At 40.4% G+C, this 22,675-nt stretch overlaps 1 protein-coding gene across 1 annotated transcript in view; it reads left to right on the top strand.

Annotated features, from left to right (window-relative positions):
• The window catches only part of LOC124597117, a 188,640-nt gene extending 166,268 nt beyond the window's left edge, over positions 1-22,372 (top strand). Inside the window, exons 4-5 of the mRNA XM_047135918.1 lie at positions 13,346-13,452; positions 22,117-22,372. Of these exons, the coding sequence (XP_046991874.1) occupies positions 13,346-13,452; positions 22,117-22,239 (230 nt within the window). The 3' untranslated portion in view covers positions 22,240-22,372. The remainder of the gene's footprint in view (positions 1-13,345; positions 13,453-22,116) is intronic.
• The last annotated feature ends 303 nt before the right edge of the window (positions 22,373-22,675 follow it).

Below are 22,675 nucleotides of genomic sequence, written 5' to 3'. Positions count from 1 at the left end.
ACCTTCGCTACTGCACGCTAATTGCAACTGTGCTAGTTCTTCCCTATGTTTCCTATTTATTTCTAATTGTGCCTCTTTAAACTGTAATAGTGATTGTACCTCCTCCTGGTCGGCATGAACCTCTCGCTGCGTACTGTCAGAGCCTGTTTCGCCTCTTATACTGATCTTTTCTACATCTGCGCTAATCGTATTCGTTCTGACCACTACCTCCGCAACTTCATCCCTGCGTTTATTTAGCGCCACTTCCTGCCGGGTGACTTGAGCTTGCACACTGTCTAATGCCCTTTGTTTATCTGCAAGTAAGTCCTCCACTATTTCTTTGATCCGCTCATCCGGCAACACATCCCTACGTTCTGTAATATCACTCTCTATTGCACTTATTTGTAGCTCCAAATTATTGGCTTTTTCTTTCACGGCGCCACATACTTGCTTCAACGCACCCAGATTCTTCTCCCCCTCATCTAACCGATTATTAACTGCGGACAGACGCTCATCGATAACTGAGAGTAGCTTCCTCATTGCCTCTTTATTTCCCTTATCCATTGCCTCCAATCTTTCCTTATTTGCTTCCAATCTTTCCATAGTTGCTTCAAATCTTTCCTTATTCTCCCTATCTCTCTCCTTATTATCTCTATTCATCGCTTCTAATCTTTCGTTAGTTGCTTCAAATCTTTCCTTATTCTCCCTATCTCTCTCCTTATTATCTCTATCAAATCTTTCCTTATTCTCCCTATCTCTCTCCTTAATATCTCTATCCATCCTCTGTAAAAACTGCAGTAGCACACTGTCATTTGCTACTTTCGGTGCGCTCACCTCGTTCGCCTGAGAAACCGTAGCTTCGCTAAGGGTAGCTACACTTTCACTGCAAACCTGACCTAGTCCCGGCTCGTCCATGTCATCGGGAAAAGCCCCCATTTGTGGACAAAGCCCGCCGCGTAAAGGATCACCTAGCCGCGGTCCGCTGACAATTCAGCCCCTTCAGAGTGTTTGCCGTTCTCACTCATTAACCTAAGGTCGACACCTACTTCCTGTTCCACTGCTACGTTTACCCCAGAATCACTCTCCTCCATGGTGACTACACTTTTCGACCGCGACCTACTTACTACGGACATTACACAAAAAAAAAAAATTATACAACGATCTTCCAGCCTTGGACGATATGGCAATTAATTAAAAAAAAAATAAAAGATCCTCACCAATCCAGAAAGAAATTGCACACCAAAAAATTTTACTTCTTAGCGCTATCACAATATATTCCATCAAAAAAAAAATCTTAACAGCAAACCCTAACAGCAAAATCCTGGCAGGGTCGAAATTATGAGAGGCACCCACATGCCTTGCTCATACTGTGGCATCAAGCAGTCAGGCCTGCAAGATGAGTGGTCTGCCAAGTGAGTGGATTCATTTTTTATTTATCAAGTAACATGGACTCTAGTACTCACAATTAAGTTAAAAGTTATTCTCCTGCTTGGATATTACGCAACGGAAACGCACTTCTGACTATTAGTAATTTACACAACACTGACTGTTCACTACGCTCTGGCAATACCACATTTTCTTTCTTATTTAACGGCTTTTATCAACACGTGGCCATCGCACTGAATATGAATGCACACATTATAAATTCTGGATATCATGACAACATACAATTCGAAGGAAAAGGCCACCAATCTTTTTCTTTTCACTGTCTTATTTATTCCGATAAATTCTATAATCTAAACACACAAATTCTATAACCTACAACAATAACACATGAGAAATTCCGCCCAGTGGGCATGGCTTTACATTGGTGATTCTCTATCTTATGGTCTCATAATTATTTAATGCTACAGTGCACTTTCTGGATAGGATGGTGGATCTTTTGCTATATCTCACAAATCGACTCTCACAACCATCATCATGAAACTTTCCTCCAGACCGAGCGGTACAAAAGGAACATGCATAACCCACTACCTCTGAAACTACCTTGCTACTCTCCCATGTAAACCACACACACTTAAATTACATGACATACACCACACTGCAACATGGAATACAACATAGGAATAGTCACAACATTACGATCCCATCACTTTCAGCTTTCCCACTTCAATTAGTATTCATCCCAGTTCCACATGACACTGCCCCAGTTCGTAACTTTCTTTCCTGCTACGAACTCTGGACGTTATATGCACGTCTTCCTGTGCAATGCAAACCATTTGGCGTTGCTGGATAGACGGCTGACTCACCTTGCTTCTTTCTCAGAATATTATAGTTTGAATCAAGCATCACACGGAAACACAACACGCAAAGTAATTTTAAGAACATATTCATCACACACGCGAGTCCTCAACTGATACCATGGACGAGTACTTCTCTTTATCCTTTGTCTCATACACAGATTGAGACTCACACAGTACTCATCACGTGGAAGTACTCGTCTCTAATTTCAAGTCCTGCACACGCCATTTCTTAAATATTTCAACTTATAGTACACACACTAGTAATTCAACTTCACTTCCGTAGATTACTACGATCCCATTAATATTAACTGCCTGACATTTAATTCTCCCCACAAAAGTTCCTGAAAGAGAAATTATTATTCTAAACTACTCTTAAGTATTTCACATGCATACCATGTCTCCACTCTTTTGTCCTTATGGAGCGCACCGAAGACAGGCCTTACCAACACTAGATCCAGTGGCAGAGTGCTGAAACATGGCCTTTCTTCAGGTCCTCTCGCACCTCTGCTGAAGTGGGGGAGCACTTTGTTATTGTATTGGTCAGCCACATTCCAGGCGCTCAAAGCTCCGGTAAATTTCATCTCTTTGGTTCCACCAAAGGTGGCCAAAGGATCGTCTCAAAGATGATCATATATTCACATTCACTATCTGCGGTTAGCAGACGACCATACATTCATTCATTTCACAGATCTCACCAAACTGGATGTAGGGATTTATTTTGTGGGAGTGTACATGTGATCAATTAAATAAATAAATTGTCATTCTTTCTCACACTGGTATCCGGCTTCGCTGTGTTAATTGAAATTGAGTTATTTTTACAAAAAATATGTTGTTCTGACAAGAATAATGAAGTATGTTGTACCTATTTTCAATGTCGGGCGATACTGTACCCTTTCAAGACAACGAGTTACACCATCAAAATATCATGTGAGAACGATGCGAAGATCCAGCAGAAGTCTTGTTTTTTCAAAATGTCAACAGATCTCCAGGAAAGCCTGAAGAATTAACTCAACATTGTCAAAAACTGGGACTCTTTCTTTTGTTGTGTTGGCCTCTGAGGTCATTCCCATGACATTAGACAAGACTTGCATCAGAATTGTGTGTATTGTGAATCAAATTAAGGTTCAAATAATTTTTAGTTTTGTTCATGGCCAATTCAGAGTCTCTCACAGAGTCTTGGTTCTGTTCACATGCAAATTGTGTCTATAGGACATTGTTTGAACCAAGCTTAAAGGGGTACCAAGGAGCTGGAAACATAAAAAACAAATATCACTAGAAAAATATCAAAATAAAAAAAACAGAATGTCATCATGATGTCTATCAAAAGATTCATTTTTGTCAGAGTATTAGGAAACTGAAATTTGATTTGGTCTAAGCAAAGTATTAAGAGATGTATCATATACTAGTATCTGTATTGGTGTAATCAGTTAGTAACACTTATACATCACTTTTGACCTTCCCAGTCCTGAGCTTACATTTTGTGAATGAAAAGTTTATGTAGGTGGCCATTGTGTTGCTCTGGGGCAAATTAAGACTAAAATTACTAAATTTAAAGAATTGTTGTGATTCACCAAATTGCCAGGACAGAAATATGTTTTTTTTTTTAGATAAGTACCATAAAATGTGATATATTTTTATTATCACATCTGACAAAGCACTCACATGATTTTTCACCTGAGGGGACTTTATAAAGTAAGTTACTCATTGCGATGGCAGGCCAAGCAACATTTACTGAATGCTGCACTATACCTCAAAGTGACGCAGGTACAGCATACTATTTCTTCAACACCCTCATCAAGTCTGTGTAAAAAACACTCAGAACATTCCACCAACTCTTCAATTTCTCGATGCTAGAGACCCAGCTTTTGGTCACAGAACCATTTGGGAGCCACTGTGTGAAAGTTTTCATCGTTGACAAGTCTGTGATTGTTGCAAATCAGTTTTTTGATTGTCTGAACAATGTTGTCTATGGCTGATGTCCATAGTCTTACTTCCCCATCAGTGTCACCCACATCTGTGTGCCTATGGTCAAATTGTTGGCACCATTCCACTATGGCTTCTGTTTGCCATTTGTCTACATCAGCGGGCTGGATATCATTCTGAACAGTCTGCAGATCTGTGACGAAATCTGTAATGTCTGACTCATTAGTTTTATGAAGTCTTGCTCTTCATTTAGGCTAGGACAAATTTTCTTCCATGATTTTTGTAGAGTGGTTTTCTTTAGTTCTTCTCAAACCTGGCAACTCTGTAAATTGCATCTTTTTGCTGAGTCTTTTCACTGCTTCAAAAAGATCACAACCCTCTTCTGTTTTCTCCACAAATTGCTGAGGTATTTCCTCCTGTAACACTGTAACGTCATTTTAAGCACTCAATAACACTCTGGCCCATTGGTTGGATTATTGAAGGGGCAGAGAGGGGGTGGGGATGGCAAGAGCATAGATTTTATGTTAGCTTACTGAAGTTCAGACTCAGAGAGATGGCTTGGGGTTTCGGCTAGCAATGCAGTTGCACGGGATGGTGGATTTTTTTGATTTAAAGTACTTCTTAACAGCCAGAACAAGAGCATAAAAAAACAATTCTTTAAACAAATTAACATTCATCTAAACAGTTTTTTAAGTTTGTAATGAATGAGAAGTGCTGATGGGTTTATAATTTTGAAGGCTCCTGGTTTCTTATATTTGCCGATTACAAACAAAAGCATGTTATGGTCACCACTTGTGTTGCTGCATGCTTTAATGGTCAGCCTGTCCTTTGTTAGTTTCATGTCTGTAACTGTTACATTTTTTGAGGCAGGATTTTTTTGAGGGAACATTTTATAGTTTAGCTCAATCTAATGAATATTGTGTAACTGATCGGCTACCAGTTTATTTTATGAGACTTTTTTTAAAGATTTTTCAACAAACTTCCTACCTGCATCATCAGCAGCAGAAAGTTTTTCACCTGAAGTAGTAAATTGCCTAATGCCTTGCTGATTTCTCCCACAGTGAAGACCACCTTCACTTGCTTGCAATTCATCTTTTTCACCCCCAGATTTTTATCCAAATGAAAAGTTTTTCTTTGACAACAGGACCAGAAAGTGAGGTCCCTTGTATCTGCCCTGACAAAATCAAATCCACACAGTGTCACATAACGAGGTCAAGTTTTGATTTCCAGTGATTTTCGTGTTTTTAAGGCATTTTCACCACATATAGTTAAAGAAAAAGCTTCCAGATCTTGTCCGTTGTTTTACCAGTCTTTAATGGTTGTCTCTAGAACACCCATTTCAGAGCCTAATTTAGTAACTGACTCACCTTTGTCAAGTCTTTGCAGAACACTTAGTTTCTGTCTGACTGTGCACATAGGAAATTTCCTCTTCTGGTTCGTTGCCATTTTTAGTCTTTCACAATCCCTTACACTTCATAATCACAATTAAAAATTGTACAAAACTACACTGAAACTTTGAAATTAAAAGGAATACAGTGAAAAAATGTGTACAGATAAAGCAGCAGATTTAAAGAGTACAGTAAAGTCAACAGTCTGGCAGTACAGTAGTCTGTCAACTGAGAATGCGTGATGAGTGTGACTCAAACAGATATCTCTTGTGACACTAACAAATCAAAGTGTTAAGCTGACACACCATTCAGTGTGGAGCACAGATGACTGGTTGAACAAGTGGTTAGTTAATCAAAGGTCAGATAATCGAGGTTCTGCTATAATAATTATTTGCAGACAGTTTAAGCCCAAACACCACAACCCAGAAAAGATCCATTACAGCATAAGATACACCAGCATTCTCACATCAACAAATTATTTTTTGAGGTTATAATTTCTGGCTAAAATGTCTGTCAAAGATTTTTGGCTACATGTGGTTTCAAAAAACCCTGTGATTTCAGTCCATAGAGTCCAAACAGTATCCCAGTTATGATATTTTTAATCCATAGGAAGCCACAAACTCCTTCCTTGAGTAAACTTATCAGTTGTGATTCTTCTATTTCTCCCAGCGTACTTCATGATGAAAGAGTTCACAGGTGAACAGCCGGGCATTAGTGTCCAACGGGCACATTATTTCGGCAAGTGACCACGTTACCATCAGAAAGTTAAGTTTTATGGTCATGTAATAAATTTTTGGTCTGGACTGTTCTTGTACTTTTTGTAGCAAATCACTACTTAAATAATCAGTTTTTGAAAATGTAATTTAATTGGAAAGATAAAAAATCTACTCATCAAGTGTTGGCAGAAGAACACACATATAAAGGTATTAAAGTTTGTAAGTTTTCAGAGCCAGTGGCTCCTCCTTCTGGCAAAAGGATTGAAGGGGAAGCAACAGAAGTGAAGGAAAAGGGATAGAATTTGGAAATGTTGCACAGAATCCTGTATCATGGGAGACTTAAGAGACATGATGAGAAGGACAGAAAGATTCTTGGGGACTGCACTGGACAAGATTTGAAAACCTGAGAGTTTGAAGGTGGAATATAAGGTAATACACAAGACAAAGATTACTGCCAAAACTTTGTGCATGAGTTAATAAGAATCAAAAGTTAAGTGCATTGTATGTGGTAGAGGTGGGAAGGGGCAGTGAAAAATAGACAGGTCAGAAAATGAAAGATGTAGAAATCTAAAAGGGAGTGAAGAAAGGAATAGTTACAATAAAGAAATGCTATAACCAAAGAAATGAACGTAAATTAAGGCCTTCTGGGTGGTGAGAACAAAGGACGTGTTGCAGCACCAGCTCCCACCTGCGGAGTTCTGAGAAACTGGTATCTGGGGGAAGAATCCAGGCAGCATGTGTGGTAAAACAGGCACCCAGGTCAACACTGTAATACTGTAGAGCAAGCCCTGCAAAAAGATATTGTGTGTTGCCAGTATAAACCCTCTGCCTATGCCCATTCATCGTAACTGATAACCTGGTCGTAGTTATGCTGATGTGATGGCTGAACAGACTTTACACTGCAGCTGGTATACAACATGTGTCATATCACAGATGGCTCTCCCTTTGATAGTATATATTTTGCCAGTTACAACAGGACTGGTATAAGTGGTAGTACATGGCATGGTTATAGCAAGTCTTATGGTGGCAACTGTCACAGGGGTAGGAGCTATAGGTAGGGAGATAGTTGCAGAATGAGCATAGGGTCTGACAAGGATATTATTGGGATTGGGAGGGCGACAAAAAGCTACTCTGGGTGTGGTGGGCAAGGTTTCTGACAGAATGGATCACATTTCAGGGTATGATGTCAAGAAGTCACAGCCTTGTCGAAGTAGCTGATTTATGCATTCAGTACCAGGATAATACTGACAAAGAACCCCTTAACTACGAGGTTGCAAGTTCTCTCTTCTCTCTTCAATAAGGCTCATTTCAAAGTAGAAGTATTCAAAAGAAACCATTAGCTGGCAACATAAACATTAAATGAAAAATGATGTGCCACAGTGATCACAAAGGTTCACACCTCAAGCTCAAAGTTGCTAACTGTGCAGGGTGTTCAGCTACATGTCCCCTCTTAAAGAATGTGTATAGAATCATACTGTTGTAAGTTGGAGATGAGAACTGATGGTATGTGAATGCAACTGAATGCAAAACAGTCTGTCATGGGGCTTATTGTGAAACTGCCTATCCTTTCAGGTGTAGCTGCAGATAGTGTAATAATATGGTTTGTGGACATAAAAAAAAAAAAAAAAAAAAAAAAAAAACATCCAGAGTCGGAATTTGTACAGTGGTTCCAGGTGGTATGACTTGCAATGTCACACATTTTTCACAAGTGATAGTTTGCTCTACATCTACATCTACATGGATACTCTGCAATTCCCATTTAAGTGCCTGGCACAGGGTTCATCAAACCACTTTCACAAGTCTCTATTATTCCAATCTTGTATAGTGCGCGGAAAGAATGAACACCTATATCTTTCTGTACGAGCTCTGATTTCCCTTATTTTATCGTGGTGATCATTCCTCCCTATGTAGGTTGGTGTCAACAAAATATTTTCACATTTGGAGGAGAAAGTTGGTGATTGGAATTTCATGAGAAGATTTCGTCGCAATGAAAAACGCCTTTCTTTTAGTGATGTCCAGCCCAAATTCTGTATCATTTCTGTGACACTCTCTCCTATATTTCATGATAATACAATACGTGCTGCCTTTCTTTGAACTTTTTCAGTGTACTCCATCAGTCCTATACGGTAAGGATCTCACACCGTGCAGCAGTATCCTAAAAGAGGACGGACAAGCATAGTGTAGGCAGTCTCCTTAGTAGGTCTGTTACATTTTCTAAGTAGTCTGCCAATAAAACGCAGTCTTTGGTTCACCTTCCCCACAACATTTTCTGTCTGTTCCTTCCAATTTAAGTCGTTCGTAATTGTAATACCTAGGTATTTAGTTGAATTCACGGCTTTTAGATTAGATTGATTTATTGTGTAACCGAAGTTTAACGAGTTCTTTTTAGCACTCATGTGGATGACCTCACACTTTTCGTTATTTAGGGTCAACTGCCACTTTTTGCACCATTCAGATATCTTTTCTAAATCATTTTTCAGTTTGTTTTGATCTTCTGATGACTTTATTAGTCGATAAATAACAGCTTCATCTGCAAACAACCGAAGACAGCTGCTCAGATTGTCTTCCAAATAGTTTATATAGATAAGGAACAGCAAAGGGCCTATAACACTACCTTGGGGAATGCCAGAAATCACTTCTGTTTTACTCGATGACTTTCCGTCAATTACTATGAACTAAAGGAGTACGATTTTTATATCCAGACCAGGAATCAAGCAAAAGCACATTATTTTGACCAGCTATTGACCAAAAGCAATGCTCATACCATAATTGTAAGTCCCTTATGCCCATTTTCCCACTCTTTCTTGCTGTGATATAAATGTTCTGTACTGCCCTTGCAAGATAACACACACGACAAAGAATCATAGGGGGTAGAGCACCTCCAACTTCTCACAGCACAACAAATAATTTTATAGCCAGTTTACCATTCAGATTATGTGTTGACATAATTGTGTGTGAATGCATTAAGATGTTGATGTTAGTCGATCTTGATACAACTCTCTTGTTACCATTTCTTTCATAAGTATTCCCTCTCCAAATCCCAGTTGGTCAGAGTTATAAACAAGTACCTTACTGAACATTGGGGAAAGTTTGTTTATCTCATCTACAGGCCAATTCTGCAGTTTGGTGTGCATCATCAAGTTGACATATGTCTGAAATTTTGTAATCTTATGTCTTACAATTCTGAAGCACTGTTTTAAGTTATGCAACCAACCACTGCTTCCCTTGAAATCATTGTAATCTATGCCACATGCAATTTGATGAGCATAATGTTGTAGGTCAGTATCAACCACATCCTGTAAATTGCATGAAGCGTCCTTTATGCATGACATGATCATATTGCTGCAAACTTGTATATATATTATTCACAGTAAATACTCCTTTCTTTACTCCATTTCAGTTTTCTACATATTTCATTTTCTAACTTGTCTATTTTTCACCATCCCCCCTCCAACCTCTATTACATACAATGCACTTAACTTTTCACTCTTATTAGCTCATGCACAATGATTTAGTATTAATTTCTGTCTTGCATATTATCCTGTCTTCCACCTTTAAGCTCTCAAGTTTTCAAATCTCATCCAGTGCAGTCTCCAACAATTGGTCTATGGTATTCTGGATACAGAACGTAATATACGTAATAAACAGTTCCCAAGTTTTCTATACAGACATATATTTTACCATAAAGACTGGTATGTATGAACACTGCATGAAGTACAAGGGCAGACTGAATTAAACATGGTGGCTCGTCAGAGCAGTTAATGTTCCAAAGATTGTAATTTGTGTGGTTGAAGTTACCTATTGATGCCACACAGCCCCCTCCACCCGCAGTACGGAGTATGGCCTATAAGCCCTGAGGGGGGGTGGGGGGGGGTGTCAGCGTCGGCATGAGTCGTGCAGGGTGGTAGGCGCACGACCGACGACCGCACGACCGGAAGCTCCATCTCCGTTGGTTCGGCGTGCTAAGGTGCAGCGGGCGGCCGTCGGTCAAACTCATAATCCGAAAACTAACAGGGATGGGAGGGGGGGGATGATGCATCGACCAACTTGGGAGTGGCAGTTTGGGAGAGGAGGCGGTGTGTGAGCATGCATTTCCCGAATGCATACTGATCTGTCCAAAGAAATGAAAGCTTGAACACATGACAGGTCGCATCTTGTGGGAGGAACAAGCTGTGCACTATCTTGACGTTGTGTTCCCCAGTGGGGGTCGGGTCTGTGCTGTTGGAGAGCAGTACAAGCACATGATTAACGAACACCATAATCGACATGTCATCGATGCGGTCAGGTGGCACATTGCAGTGTAGAACGGGGCATCCGCGTTTCTAGTACCTGAAATGTCTTCAAAACCCGTGAATGGGGATGATGATGACATGCCTGAGGAATCTGCGAACTGTGGTGGTGACTCATTGGACAGAGAAAACCCAACTGTAGGTTGAACAGACTCTTTAGCAGGTTCTTCATAAGAACATGTGCTCGGGCAGTCTGACTGGGATGGCAGAGGGGTGTCGGAGTGTACGAAGGCAGGCTTGAGCCTGTCTAGGGAAACAGTTTGCAAGCGATCTTTTATCATAATTTTGAATGTCGTCTCGCCCCTTTGAAGTACTTTGAAGGGGCCGAGGTAAGGGGGTTGTAAGGGTTGTCTGACAGAGTCGTCCCTGAGTGTGATGTTTGAGCAAGTGCTGAGTGCAGTCGGCACGTAAGTGTCAGGTTGGGAATGGCTGACAGGTGGGTGTAGCCGGGTGTTTCTAAAGTGTGCACGCATCCTTCCGATAAAGTCTGGGAAGGAGGGGGAATCCCTGGGATCTTGGGGGAGAATTAGTTCCCCAGGTAAAACTGGGTTTTAGCCGAAAACGAATTCGGAAATCGTCCCATGTAAATCTGGTTTAAATGTAGAACGTAGGCCCAGCAAACCCAAGGAAGTGCCTCGGACCAGAGACAGTTGTGGCACCTGAGTGCAGTTTTAAGGGTGCGGTGCCATTGTTCCACCAACCCATAGCTTTGTGGGTGGTAGGCTGGTGTATGGATCTTTTTAATATCACAAAGATTACAGGGAATCATCAATAGTGAAGATTTGAACTGTCGACACTGGTCGGTTGTGATGGTGGATGGGCAGCCGAACCTAGTGATCCAACAAAAAGACATTTGGTCTATTGTGGACAGGCTATACCTGTGGCCCTCCGACGGAGGCAGGCCGATAAGGTCGATATGTACATGACGGAAATGTCCCTTAGGGATGTCAAACTTGCCGAGTGGTGGAGAGGTGTGACATCCTATTTCGTTTCATTGACAGGAAATGCAGCTGCATGCCCATGTTTGACAATCCTGTTTCACATCTTTCCACACAAAATGCTCGGTGATGAGGCGAGTGGTGGCTCGGACGCCGGGGTGGGCGAGATTATGCAAGGCGTCGAAAACCTGTTGGCGCAGCGTGGGCAGGAGCAAAGGCCACAAAATGCCCGTAGAAGACTCACACCACACTTCGTCTGAAATGCCAGGGAACTTAGCCTTGGTAAACACGAGTGAAGCCTGCAGGTCTGTGACCAGACCCTGAGTGTCTTCGTCTGAAGCCTGTAGAGCAGCGAGGTCAGATAAATCAATGATTTGTGAAACGGCATTTATCCGCAAGAGGAAATCAGTGGGTGGGCATGTTCTCCGTGCCTTTGATGTAGCATACATTTGTAGTAAATTGAGAGAACAGGTCGAAGTGGCGGAAGTGTTGGAGGGGGGGGGGGGGGAGGATCCTCTGGAGGGTTGCAGAAGGCATCCGCCACATGTTAAAGGGATATAAGCTTTTTGCATATAGCATATACACTACACAAGAAGATAATCAAACAAGAGTTGTAGTAGCAGAAGTAATTACAACTATGCGCAGAATGGTTTCCATAAAGGCAGATTGTGCACATATTGTTTTTTCACCAGTTACACTTCATAAAAAAACGTTAAGCATTAAATATTTCTACTTAACACTGCTTCTAGTGGCTTTGAAAAAGCATTTTACAGGGTAAACAACATCAAATTATTCCAAGACATAGTTGGTAAGGGTGTTCTTTAGTCTCTGATGAGTGTAATGTGAAGTATCTACGTATGAAAGCACACATATTAAAATTTTACACAGACTGACACAATTTGAAATTAACCATGGACTGTATTGTGTTATATTGCATTAGACAAGGATGTACCTGTCACATACTCTCTTTAATTGATATATTGATGATGCCATAAACACAAGGCAAAGATTATGAGGGTGATCTACAATACAGACTGCGCCTGCTTGTGAAAATAGCAAATGAGTGTAACTTAAATACCTCTGCGCAAAAACATAGTTATGGCATTTTGAGAACGTGAACCACTTAGCATCTAAACAGATTTTAACAATGAACCAACAGAGCAAATTAACAAATTTCTTTGACTTGGGTGTGACATTACTAACATATCAAAATGATGATATGAGTACAATGCTACAGAAATTCCTGTCCCATTTTCTATGTGGTATACAGCTGCAGAAGAGAATATACTGCTTGAACTATATAAAGCAATGACAGGAGAAAAAATGTTGTATGGATTGAATACTTGACACTGTACTTGCTACATGATGGATAAAATGGGCAGAAGTGCAGAGATGCGATTTCTGAGAGCAGTAACTGGTTATAGGCCAACTGATTGGAAGAGAAATGGGCATATCAGAGAAGAACTAAATATATTTAATATGAATGGAAAAATAGTGACACACCGAAGCAAATAGAAAGAGCATGCTAAAATGTTGTCTCTGAAGTATTAGTTGACACTAGGCAAAAGGAAGATCTTCTGATAGATGGTGGTGGTGATGATGATCATGATAATGATGATGACAACAGTATCTACCAAAATAGTTTGTAGAGACAGAATTGATTTATTAGGAATGAAGATGATGAATTAATCTTAGATATAGTAATTCACAGAACTATTTGACTCCTCCCTGCATTTTTACTTTTTTTATTTAATTTACTTACATTTTGTATAGGCCTTGCTAAGCCTTTTTATTTTAATCATTTACTGTAACTACTGTTGTAGAATGCCAATTTTATTCTAATAATTTGCAATGTTTTCTCTTTCCCAGATATGACAACTTTGCAGATTGAGTCAGAAAACACTCAGATGACCAATGATTTATACCGTCTGCTCAAGAAGTATTCTGGTCTCAGGAATCTTATAAGGGAACTCAAGGTACTTGCTGCTTCTGGATAATTCATTACATTTCAGTTCTACTTTTTCAAAACAGAACAAAAAATTCTGATTTATTATAAACGCATTAGCATAACAACTTCGCACTTACATCATATTCATGATAATCATAGAATGCAAGGAAAAGATCCATTGCTATTTTCCGTAAAAATGACATTAAACTAAAGATGCGTACAATCAAAAGGCACTTACATATTATCTTTTGGCTACAGCCTTTGTCAGAAAAAGAAAACACACCCACAATCATTCACACAAATATGCATCCTGGTGCAAGCCACCAAAGATGGCAGTCATGCGTGCGTGAGGTGTGCTTGCTTTTGTTAATGAATGTGCATTTGTGTTTTCTTTTTCTGATGAAGGCTAGGGCCAAAAGCTAATATGTAAGTGTCTTTTAGTTGTGCCTGTCTGCAACTTAACATCCCATCTTTACAATAAGTAGCAGTCTATCTTTTCTTTTTGCTGCTGATGTTCCTACGTGGATTTTCCATTGTTTCGTGCTCGCCATATTACTGTAACAGAAATTCCAGAACAGGAACAATTAAAAGAGCGATGGCAGGTATTGATTTGTAGTTGAATGGTACATGATGCAAATGCAAATTAAACATCATAGAAAAGTTACTAGTATTCAAGTTATTACTCTTTTCCTATGTCAATTAGACACATTCACGTACATAACTACACACACATGTTGTCGCTCATGGTCATTTAAGCTGATCATTTGTGTGTGTGTGTGTGTATGTGTGTGTGTGTGTGTGTGTGTGTGTGTGTGTGTGTGTGTGTGTGTGCTTGTTTAAATAAGGAAAACAACAGTAGCTCACAAGCTAGTAATGTCTTCATGCTGTTATGTATGTCTGTATGCTGCACATGAATCAACTACACGGTTGCCTTTCCTCATTCTTGTTATTGCCAGAACTTTAAAAAGAGATCATAATATGAAAATAGCCTCAAAAAATATATTAAGTCTTAATTGTGACAGGCAGTTTTTGCATTTACAGCATTTTCAGGCACCTGGAATGTTACCTTTCTCAGGCAAACCCCTTACCAATTTAGCTATCCATGTATGACCCACAATCTACTCTCACAACTATACTTCCACACAAACACATAACCACATGAATGCAAATTGGTGCCAGCAATTGCAGCACTGATTACTGTGACCTGCTTGCCACATATCAGCCCCAGATGCTGTGGAGGCTGCAGTAGGCTTGGCAGTAAACCGCCCACTGAATCCTCTGTTGACAAACAACCTCTTGTGATAAAGCAGAAGCCTGGCCTGACCTGCGGAGTACATCCATGAGTGTGGTGGCTGAATACGCAGGGGCTCGGCCCTGCACATATTATATTACTGTCAAATAATTTAAACCTTAACTTCCATAATTTTCTGTTTAAGAAGTTATTGACTTATATAAATTGTACTTTTAACTGACTTATTCTTTCAACCATTACTTCTACTACCTCCAAAAGTTTGTAGAAGCTCTCCTGCATATCTTGCTGGAATAGCAGTGCTGGAAGAAAAGATATCACAGAGAAATGGGTTAGCCACAGTGTAGGGGATTATTTCTAGCACACTTTAAAAAGTTTCAAAACATTAAAAGTGCTCACTCCACCATAGAGTGAAATATTCATTCTGAATATTGCCCTAGCCTGTGGTTAAACCATTTATCCACAGTACTTTTTCTTCTAGGGTTGCTATCCCAGCAAGGGGTATAGAAGACCTTCTGTGGACTTTGGAAGGTTGGAGGGAGGTACCTACTGGAGGGAATGAAGCCATGAGGGTGGGTTGTGAGTGATGCTTGGATATCTCAGCCAGTGAGAGAATAGTCTGCAAAAGGCAACCTTCCAGGTTCTAGTCTCAGTCTAGAACATACTTTTAATCTGCTGTGAAGTTTTAAGAGGTGCACATTCTACAGAAGAGTGAAAGATTCATTCTGGATATTGTCATGTACAAGATCTTTAAATGTTATTACTGTGCAAAATAAATAAATAAAAACCTTTTTTCACTTTATAAATTCCTAATACAAAACTGATTATAGTTCTCATGTTAAGAGTGACACAGTCTCCAACACCTCAATAGGTATGAATGAGTGGCCACCTTCAGGTGGATTGAGAAAATGTGAAGAGGGAAAGGAACACATGCAAATAAATGCATATGATTGGGAACATGAGCGCTGTATACAGAGAGGTACTGAGGTAATCCTATACCCTTGGCGAAACTGCCGAAGCTGAGCTGCACTCCTTCCTGCCATCCCCCCCCCCCCCCCCCCCTCTCCTCACCCTGACCCCATAAAACTACCTTCCTGCAATTTTATGATTGCTGAAACTATGTTAAGGTACTGCAGTCAATAACATTGTCATAAATATCCTCAAATGTATTTCAACGAAAATAATCCATGTTTGAAAATATAACACAGTTGGATAGGTAAATAATCTTTCACCAAACAGCGGCGGGAGAAAGCGCGTATAAAAGGTATGTAAATGTACAAGCCAGTGGCTCCTTCTTCTGGTGGATGGACAGAAGGGAAAGGAAGAGGGATGAAGGTAAAGGGCTGGCGAGGTTTAGGAAATGGAGAAAGTTACGGAAAAGTTGTCTAGAATCTCGGATCAGGGGAGGCTTACCAAATGGGATGAGAAGGAAAAACTGATTGTTGGTGCTTGCACCAGATGAGATTTGGAAACCTGAGAACTTATAGGTGAAAGGTAGAGTAATAAGCAAGACAGATTACAGAAATAAATCATGCAAGAATCAACAAGAGCAGAAAACTGAATGTATTGTACATGGTAGCAAGAGAAGAGGGAAATGGACAGGTTGAAAAATAAAAGATACAGTAAAATAAAATGGAGTGAAGAAAAGGCATAGTTACTGGAAAGAAATATTGAGAGCTCAGAAATTAATGTAAAGCTAGACCAGATGTCTGATGAGAACCACAGGGGAATCAGGCAATGAATGTAAAAAAAATGATCCCAACAAAACAAGCACTCTGTGCCTGCATAGGGGAACGGTCACTGGCCACCCATAGGTAGTGAATGGGAAGGCAGGGCATAGGTAGGACAGGGGTTGGTGTTTCCAAGAAGTCATGACCCAAGGCCCATAAAAACACACTACGGCATCTGAAGCACGAACAGAGATGGGTGGACCAGCAACAGGATGGCTGTGAAAGATGTGATGGGGCTGGCAGCAGCAATGGCTGGGAATGGCATCAAGAGGACAGGGCCAACGTCGAGTGTGAAAGTGCCAGTAGGGACGATTGGGCCAGCCAATGGAATGGCTGCGGAGGTGGCAGGGGTAGCAGTGCCAGCAGGAACAATTGGGCTGGCTGCCGCAATAGCCGTGGAGGTGACAGTGGTGACAGTGTCAGCAGTCAGGAAACGTATGAAGAGGGCCAGCAACTGTCGGGCCATTGATGACTTGAGGGTGGGTTGTGACAGGGCCAGCAAGGGAGCAGGCTTTGGCACTGACAGGGCTGGTGATAACTGAAGGGCTGCTGAGGGCAGGAGGGCTGGCCGTGACAAGGTCAGTGATGAGAGGCGCGGTGTCTGATACCATCAACCACAAAGGCTGGGCCCACACCAGAGGGACTTCTGTCAGAGAACACAGGGAACAATGGTGGAGTGCTGTACACCACGACAACATTGCAAACAAACCTGACAGGAGGTGGCCCAGCTTGTCACATATATATCCTGGACACTCTGACAAACACTGGTGTTGATCACATCCAATCAAACACCATGAGAAAAACTGAAGAACCAGAGTGAGTAGAGGGATGTTCCAACAGCATATCCAGCTGTTGTTGCCTGAGGCAACAATAGCTCTGAAGACAGGGTACATAGAAAGACAAGAAATACACCAAGGGACTACTGAAAACATTGCAGACCAACAACATCATGCAAGAGAATGCATTCTGGACAACATGTGGATGGAGCATCTGAACTACACTGAAAAGATAACATTGATAAGAACTTGTATCTATTGAGAAAACGGGAACACTAACTGCCAACAAATGCCTACCAAAATCTGGACATCCATGCAATTGAACATAGTCACAGAAACAAAGAATTGAACAGACCATGTCCAGAACATGGATGGACACACTTGTACCTTAGTAGGACTTGAATGCAGGCTGTCACAGTGCAATAAACAAGAATATGCTGCCCTATCACGCCAAATCACTGTTCAAGCGAAGATGTGTTAGTATGAGAAACACATGATCAATTGAGAAAATATTAAACCCTGCTCAAGAAAAAACAAATGACAGCCCATCATGTAACACTGAAACACTCGTGAAGAAGCAGCCTTCCCTGTCCTGTCTGGACACTACCACCCTAGGGATGAGGGCCAATGATGTTTGCACCATCTAGGCAAAATACAGCCTTGAGCAGGTGCTGGAGAGGGTGAATCTTGATCAGGCACTGTACTGAGTATCCACACAAACTATGAGTGTCACACCTGAGAGCAACAGCATCATCACTATTGTATTGTACGGCAGTCAAGGGAAGAGCACTGTATCACAAAACCATTATTCTGATAGCTACTGAAGTAACCTTAGCCAGGTGGTTTGACTAGTGGAGATTGAATTTGCACATAGCAATAAAGGATCTCTATTTATTAACCTCAACAGTTCACACTTGATTACAAAGGAAAAGCTCATCGTGATGATGTGATGTGTATCAGGTGCCTACTATTGCGAGGCCCATGATTGTCAGAAGTGGTGATTAGCTGAGAGGTACTGTGAATGATCTGATGAGGCTATTAACTCCTAGGTCGAGGCACGGGAGTAACTGATGGGCACCCAGGAGCTGACGATTCTGGTGAAAGCATGAGACAGTGCTGTCTGTTGAGTAGCAGTGACAGAAAGCATTGTGGTTCAAAATGTAGACTCAAGGTGGTTGATGGTCAGTCTGGAGCCCTGAGCAGAAGTGGCTGTCAAGGGACTGAGCAGTGACCCAAGTAACCATTGCAGAGGAATACAGGCATAGTGTCACGCGGACACGTGACTGCGCGAATGCAAATAGGTGCCTGTGACTGCAGTGCTGATTACCGTGGCCTGTATGCCACGTATCAGTGTGTCTTGCACCCCCACAGATGCTGTGGCAGCTGCGAGACTTGGCACTAAACTACCCAGTGAATCGTCCGTTACCAAACAACAACCTGTGACAAAGCAGAAACCGTGCCTGACCCGCAGAGTACATCCGTGAGTGTGGTGGCTGAATATGCAAGGGACCAGACCTGCATATACTACAATACTGTCAATTAATTTAAAACTCAGGTTCTATAGTTTTCTGTTTAAGTTTATGTCATCATTGCTTTAAAAGTTGTACAACTTTGCTTCTGTCATTTTTTCCCCAGCATTTGAGGCTTTAATGAAACAAATTGGTTACACATGTATCATTCAGAGTATTTTCCATCGCTGATTGCTACTTTCTCCCATCTTTCTGGCAGTGTACGAATCCTGTGTCGAAAAAATTGTTCATCTTTTGAAGCGATCCACGAATCGATCCAATTTGTGACTTCTTCACGAGATCGAAAGTGCTGGTCAGCCAGGCCATGTGCCACTGATCTAAACAGGTGACAGTCAGAGGGAGCAATGTCTGGAGAATACGTTGGGAGGGGTAGGACTTCCCATTTTAATGTTTCCAAGTATGTTTTGACCTCTTTTGCAATGTGGGGTCGAGTGTTGTCATGCTGCAAAATCACTTTATCGTGCCTCTCGCTGTATTGCAGCCATTTTTCTTTTAATGCTCTGCTCAAATGCATTAATTGTATTCGATAACAAGCACCTGTGATTGTTTCACTTGGTTTTAACACCTCATAGTACACAACACCGAGCTGGTCCCACCAAATGCAGAGCATGATCTTGGAGCTGTGAATATTCGGTTTGGCCATCGACGTGGAAACATAGCCAGGATATCCCCATGGTTTTTTGCATTTAGGGTTATCATAATGAATCCATCTTTCATCTCCGGTCACAACTCGATGCAGAAATCCCTTCCGTTTTTGCTGCTGAAGCAACTGTTCACAAACACACAAATACTGTTCAATGTCTCTTGGTTTCAGCTCACATGGGACCCAAGATCCCTCTTTCTGAATCATGCCCATAGCCTTGAGACGTTTCGAAATGGCTTGCTGCGTCACTCCCACTAATTGTGCCAAGTCTTCTTGAGTACGATGTGAGTCTTCACTCAGTAATGTCTCAAATTCTGCATCTTCGAAAACATTCTCTCTTCCACCACTATGCCGGTCTACAACTTTAAAATCACTGTTCTTGAAACATCGAACCCACTTATGTCACGTTTTTTTCACTAATAGTGTCCTTACCATATGTACTTGAGAGCATTCTATGGGACTGAGCCGCTGTTTTCTTCATATTGCGTCATTGTGTCATTAATGTTGGTATACTTTCAATGTACGTGGCATGACATGCTCAGTAATAGTCTCATTCAGCAAGATTTGATAACTCAGTTTTGTTTAGATCATATATGGCAAGAAGAGACAGGGACTGTAGCAATTCTTCAGAGAGTGTGAGGTTAAAATCCTTGTCCCGACATACTGATTTAAGTTTTTCTTGTCTTCTCTCAATCACTCCGTGTGAAATCTTGGTGAGATTCATTCAAAGAGGCAACAATTTTTTTTTCTTCACATCTCTCTTTAACAGAGCTAGTGCTCCAAAACAGATTCAAATGGATGTAGGCTGTGGTATGTATGCAGAAGCGAAGAGGCTTGCATAAGGTAGACTAGCCAGAGAAGTGTGTCAAACCAGTCTTCGGAGTGGTGACCACAGTAACAACCAACTGCTTTTCTCGGTGCAGGACAAGTGAAGGGGCATGGTGGGAGAGGGTGTGGGGCACGGGGTTAGCAGAGACTGAGGCCAGGAGGATTACAGGAATGAACAGTGTTTTGATAACATAACCCCCATCTATGTAGTTCAGTTCACTAAAGTAGTTTTAGAAGCACTGGATGAAGGTGAAAATGTAAGTGGTATCTTTTTAGACTTGTCAAAGGCCTTTGATACAGTTGACCACAAAATCTTACTTCATAAATTAGGGCAAATAGGAATAAGAGGTTTGACAAAGAAGTGGTTCAAATCATACTTGGAAAACAGAGCTCAACGAGTTCAGATATCACAAGTTTCAAACAATTCCCTTATAAAACACCTGTCTGACCCAGAAAATGTGAATATAGGCGTCCCACAGGGAAGTGTATTAGGCCCAATATTGTTTCTTATATACATTAACGACTTCCCACAAAGTATCAGACATGGAGAAAAAATACTTTTTGCTGATGACAGCAACATAGTAATAACAGGTGAAAATCCAACACAATTGTCAGAAAGAGCAAACGAGGCTCTCAATGATGTCCACAACTGGTCATTAAAAAATAAAGTAACCCTAAATGTAAAGAAAACTAACTATATTAACTTCCAATTGAACAAAAAACACAATGCCACTAGAATAAAAGTTAATAATAATGAATTAGAATGTGTTACAAGTACCAAATTCTTAGGGATGAATGTAGACAACCAACTGAAATGGACAAACCATGTCAACATTTTGGCAAAGAAATTATCCACAGCATGCTATGCTCTTAGAATCCTTGCACCGGTATGCAATAATACCTGTCTTAAAATAACATATTACGGATATCTACACTCAGTCCTCAGCTATGGGATCATGTTTTGGGGAACAAGTGCCAGTAACATACAAACTGTGTTCAAAGTACAAAAAAGAGCCATAAGGATAACAAACAGCAACAACAGGGCCCACTGTCTAGAATTATTTAGAAAGCTAGGCATTCTAACTGTTTCTTGTGAGTATATCTTTCAGAACATAATGTTCATTAAGAAAAATCTCAACATGTACAACACAAACAGCCTAATACATGACCATGAAACAAGAGCTTGTCACCACCTCCATCTAGATAGAAAGAACAAGGCAAAGACGCAAAAAAGTATATTTTACAATGGGATAAAACTGTATAACAAATTACCACAAGAAATTAAAGAAATAAATGAGCCCCTCACTTTCAGACAAAAGCTTAAAACCTTTTTAGTAAGTAAAAGTTGTTATACTGTAAAAGAATATTTAACATAGATGTAGATTATCAGCAACATATGACATTATCACCAAAATATTATGTAATTATAAATATGTGTATGACTAGTTAAAAACTACACAAAATATGAGAAACCTGTTTCATTGTAAATGTAAATGTGTGCTCATGTGTTGTAAACTGACGACATCCATACAATATTTATTGTTCCACAGATGAATAAATAAATAAATAAAAAAGAAAAGCTTATACTACACAGTATATTAGAACAGAATATCATATACATAAAAATTTCAGAAACCTGTTGCTCCGCATTATATCCTGTTCACTGTGTATTATTTCTTGTAATTAGCATTATTTTCTAAAACTGAATGTGCACTGTGTTGAAACACAAAACAATTGTACTTTACCTACAGGGTGTATAACCCAATTATAAGTTGCTGGAATTGCTGCATGTATTTTGGACAATCAGTTTTGCATTTTATAAATTATTCTGCAGTTATTAATCAGCACTTTTAACCAACAGTAAGAAAGCAATTGCATGCCAATGAAGTTAAAATCATCACCAATGTTTATCAAGTATTTTCTTCTTTCTGTTGCAGTCTGAGTATATGAATTCAAAGGTGTATCCTATATTTCCACGTTACACCATTTTGAAGGATATGATCAAGGACATCATGCATGATCCAGATTACATGGAAGTATGCCATGAAGTGGACGTTTAGTGGTAGCCTAGCCATATGGCGACCACCAAATGCCGGGTTGCCATCTGAAAGGTGTCCTTGAAACCGTCAATTGAAATCTGTAGGGTTTATTGCTGCTGAGCTTTTGTGAGTTTGCATTGTGGTTTGTGCAGGGTGTTTATACAAGAAAATTATGCAATATGTTGGTATGGAACATTTAAACATTACGCTAATGAAGTTTGAAGAAAGATTATTTTTTTATTGCACTCAGTTTATAACTTAATGCAGAAATGCTTTAAACGCTTTGATAATGCATCATTTCATGGTGGCATTTTATTCCCAAATTTTCCAACATGTGAAACATTAAAAACCCTTAAATTGTTTTAAAACTGTGGAAAATTTAAACCACAAATGCAGCATGGAACATAAATCATGTAACAGGTGCAATGTAGTATGTGCTGTCATGTATGACTGTGTG

The sequence above is a fragment of the Schistocerca americana genome, chromosome 1 (assembly GCF_021461395.2).
Source record: "Schistocerca americana isolate TAMUIC-IGC-003095 chromosome 1, iqSchAmer2.1, whole genome shotgun sequence".
Taxonomy (NCBI): domain Eukaryota; kingdom Metazoa; phylum Arthropoda; class Insecta; order Orthoptera; family Acrididae; genus Schistocerca; species Schistocerca americana.
Note: the sequence above shows the minus strand (reverse complement) of the source record. Positions and strands in the feature narration are given on the sequence as shown.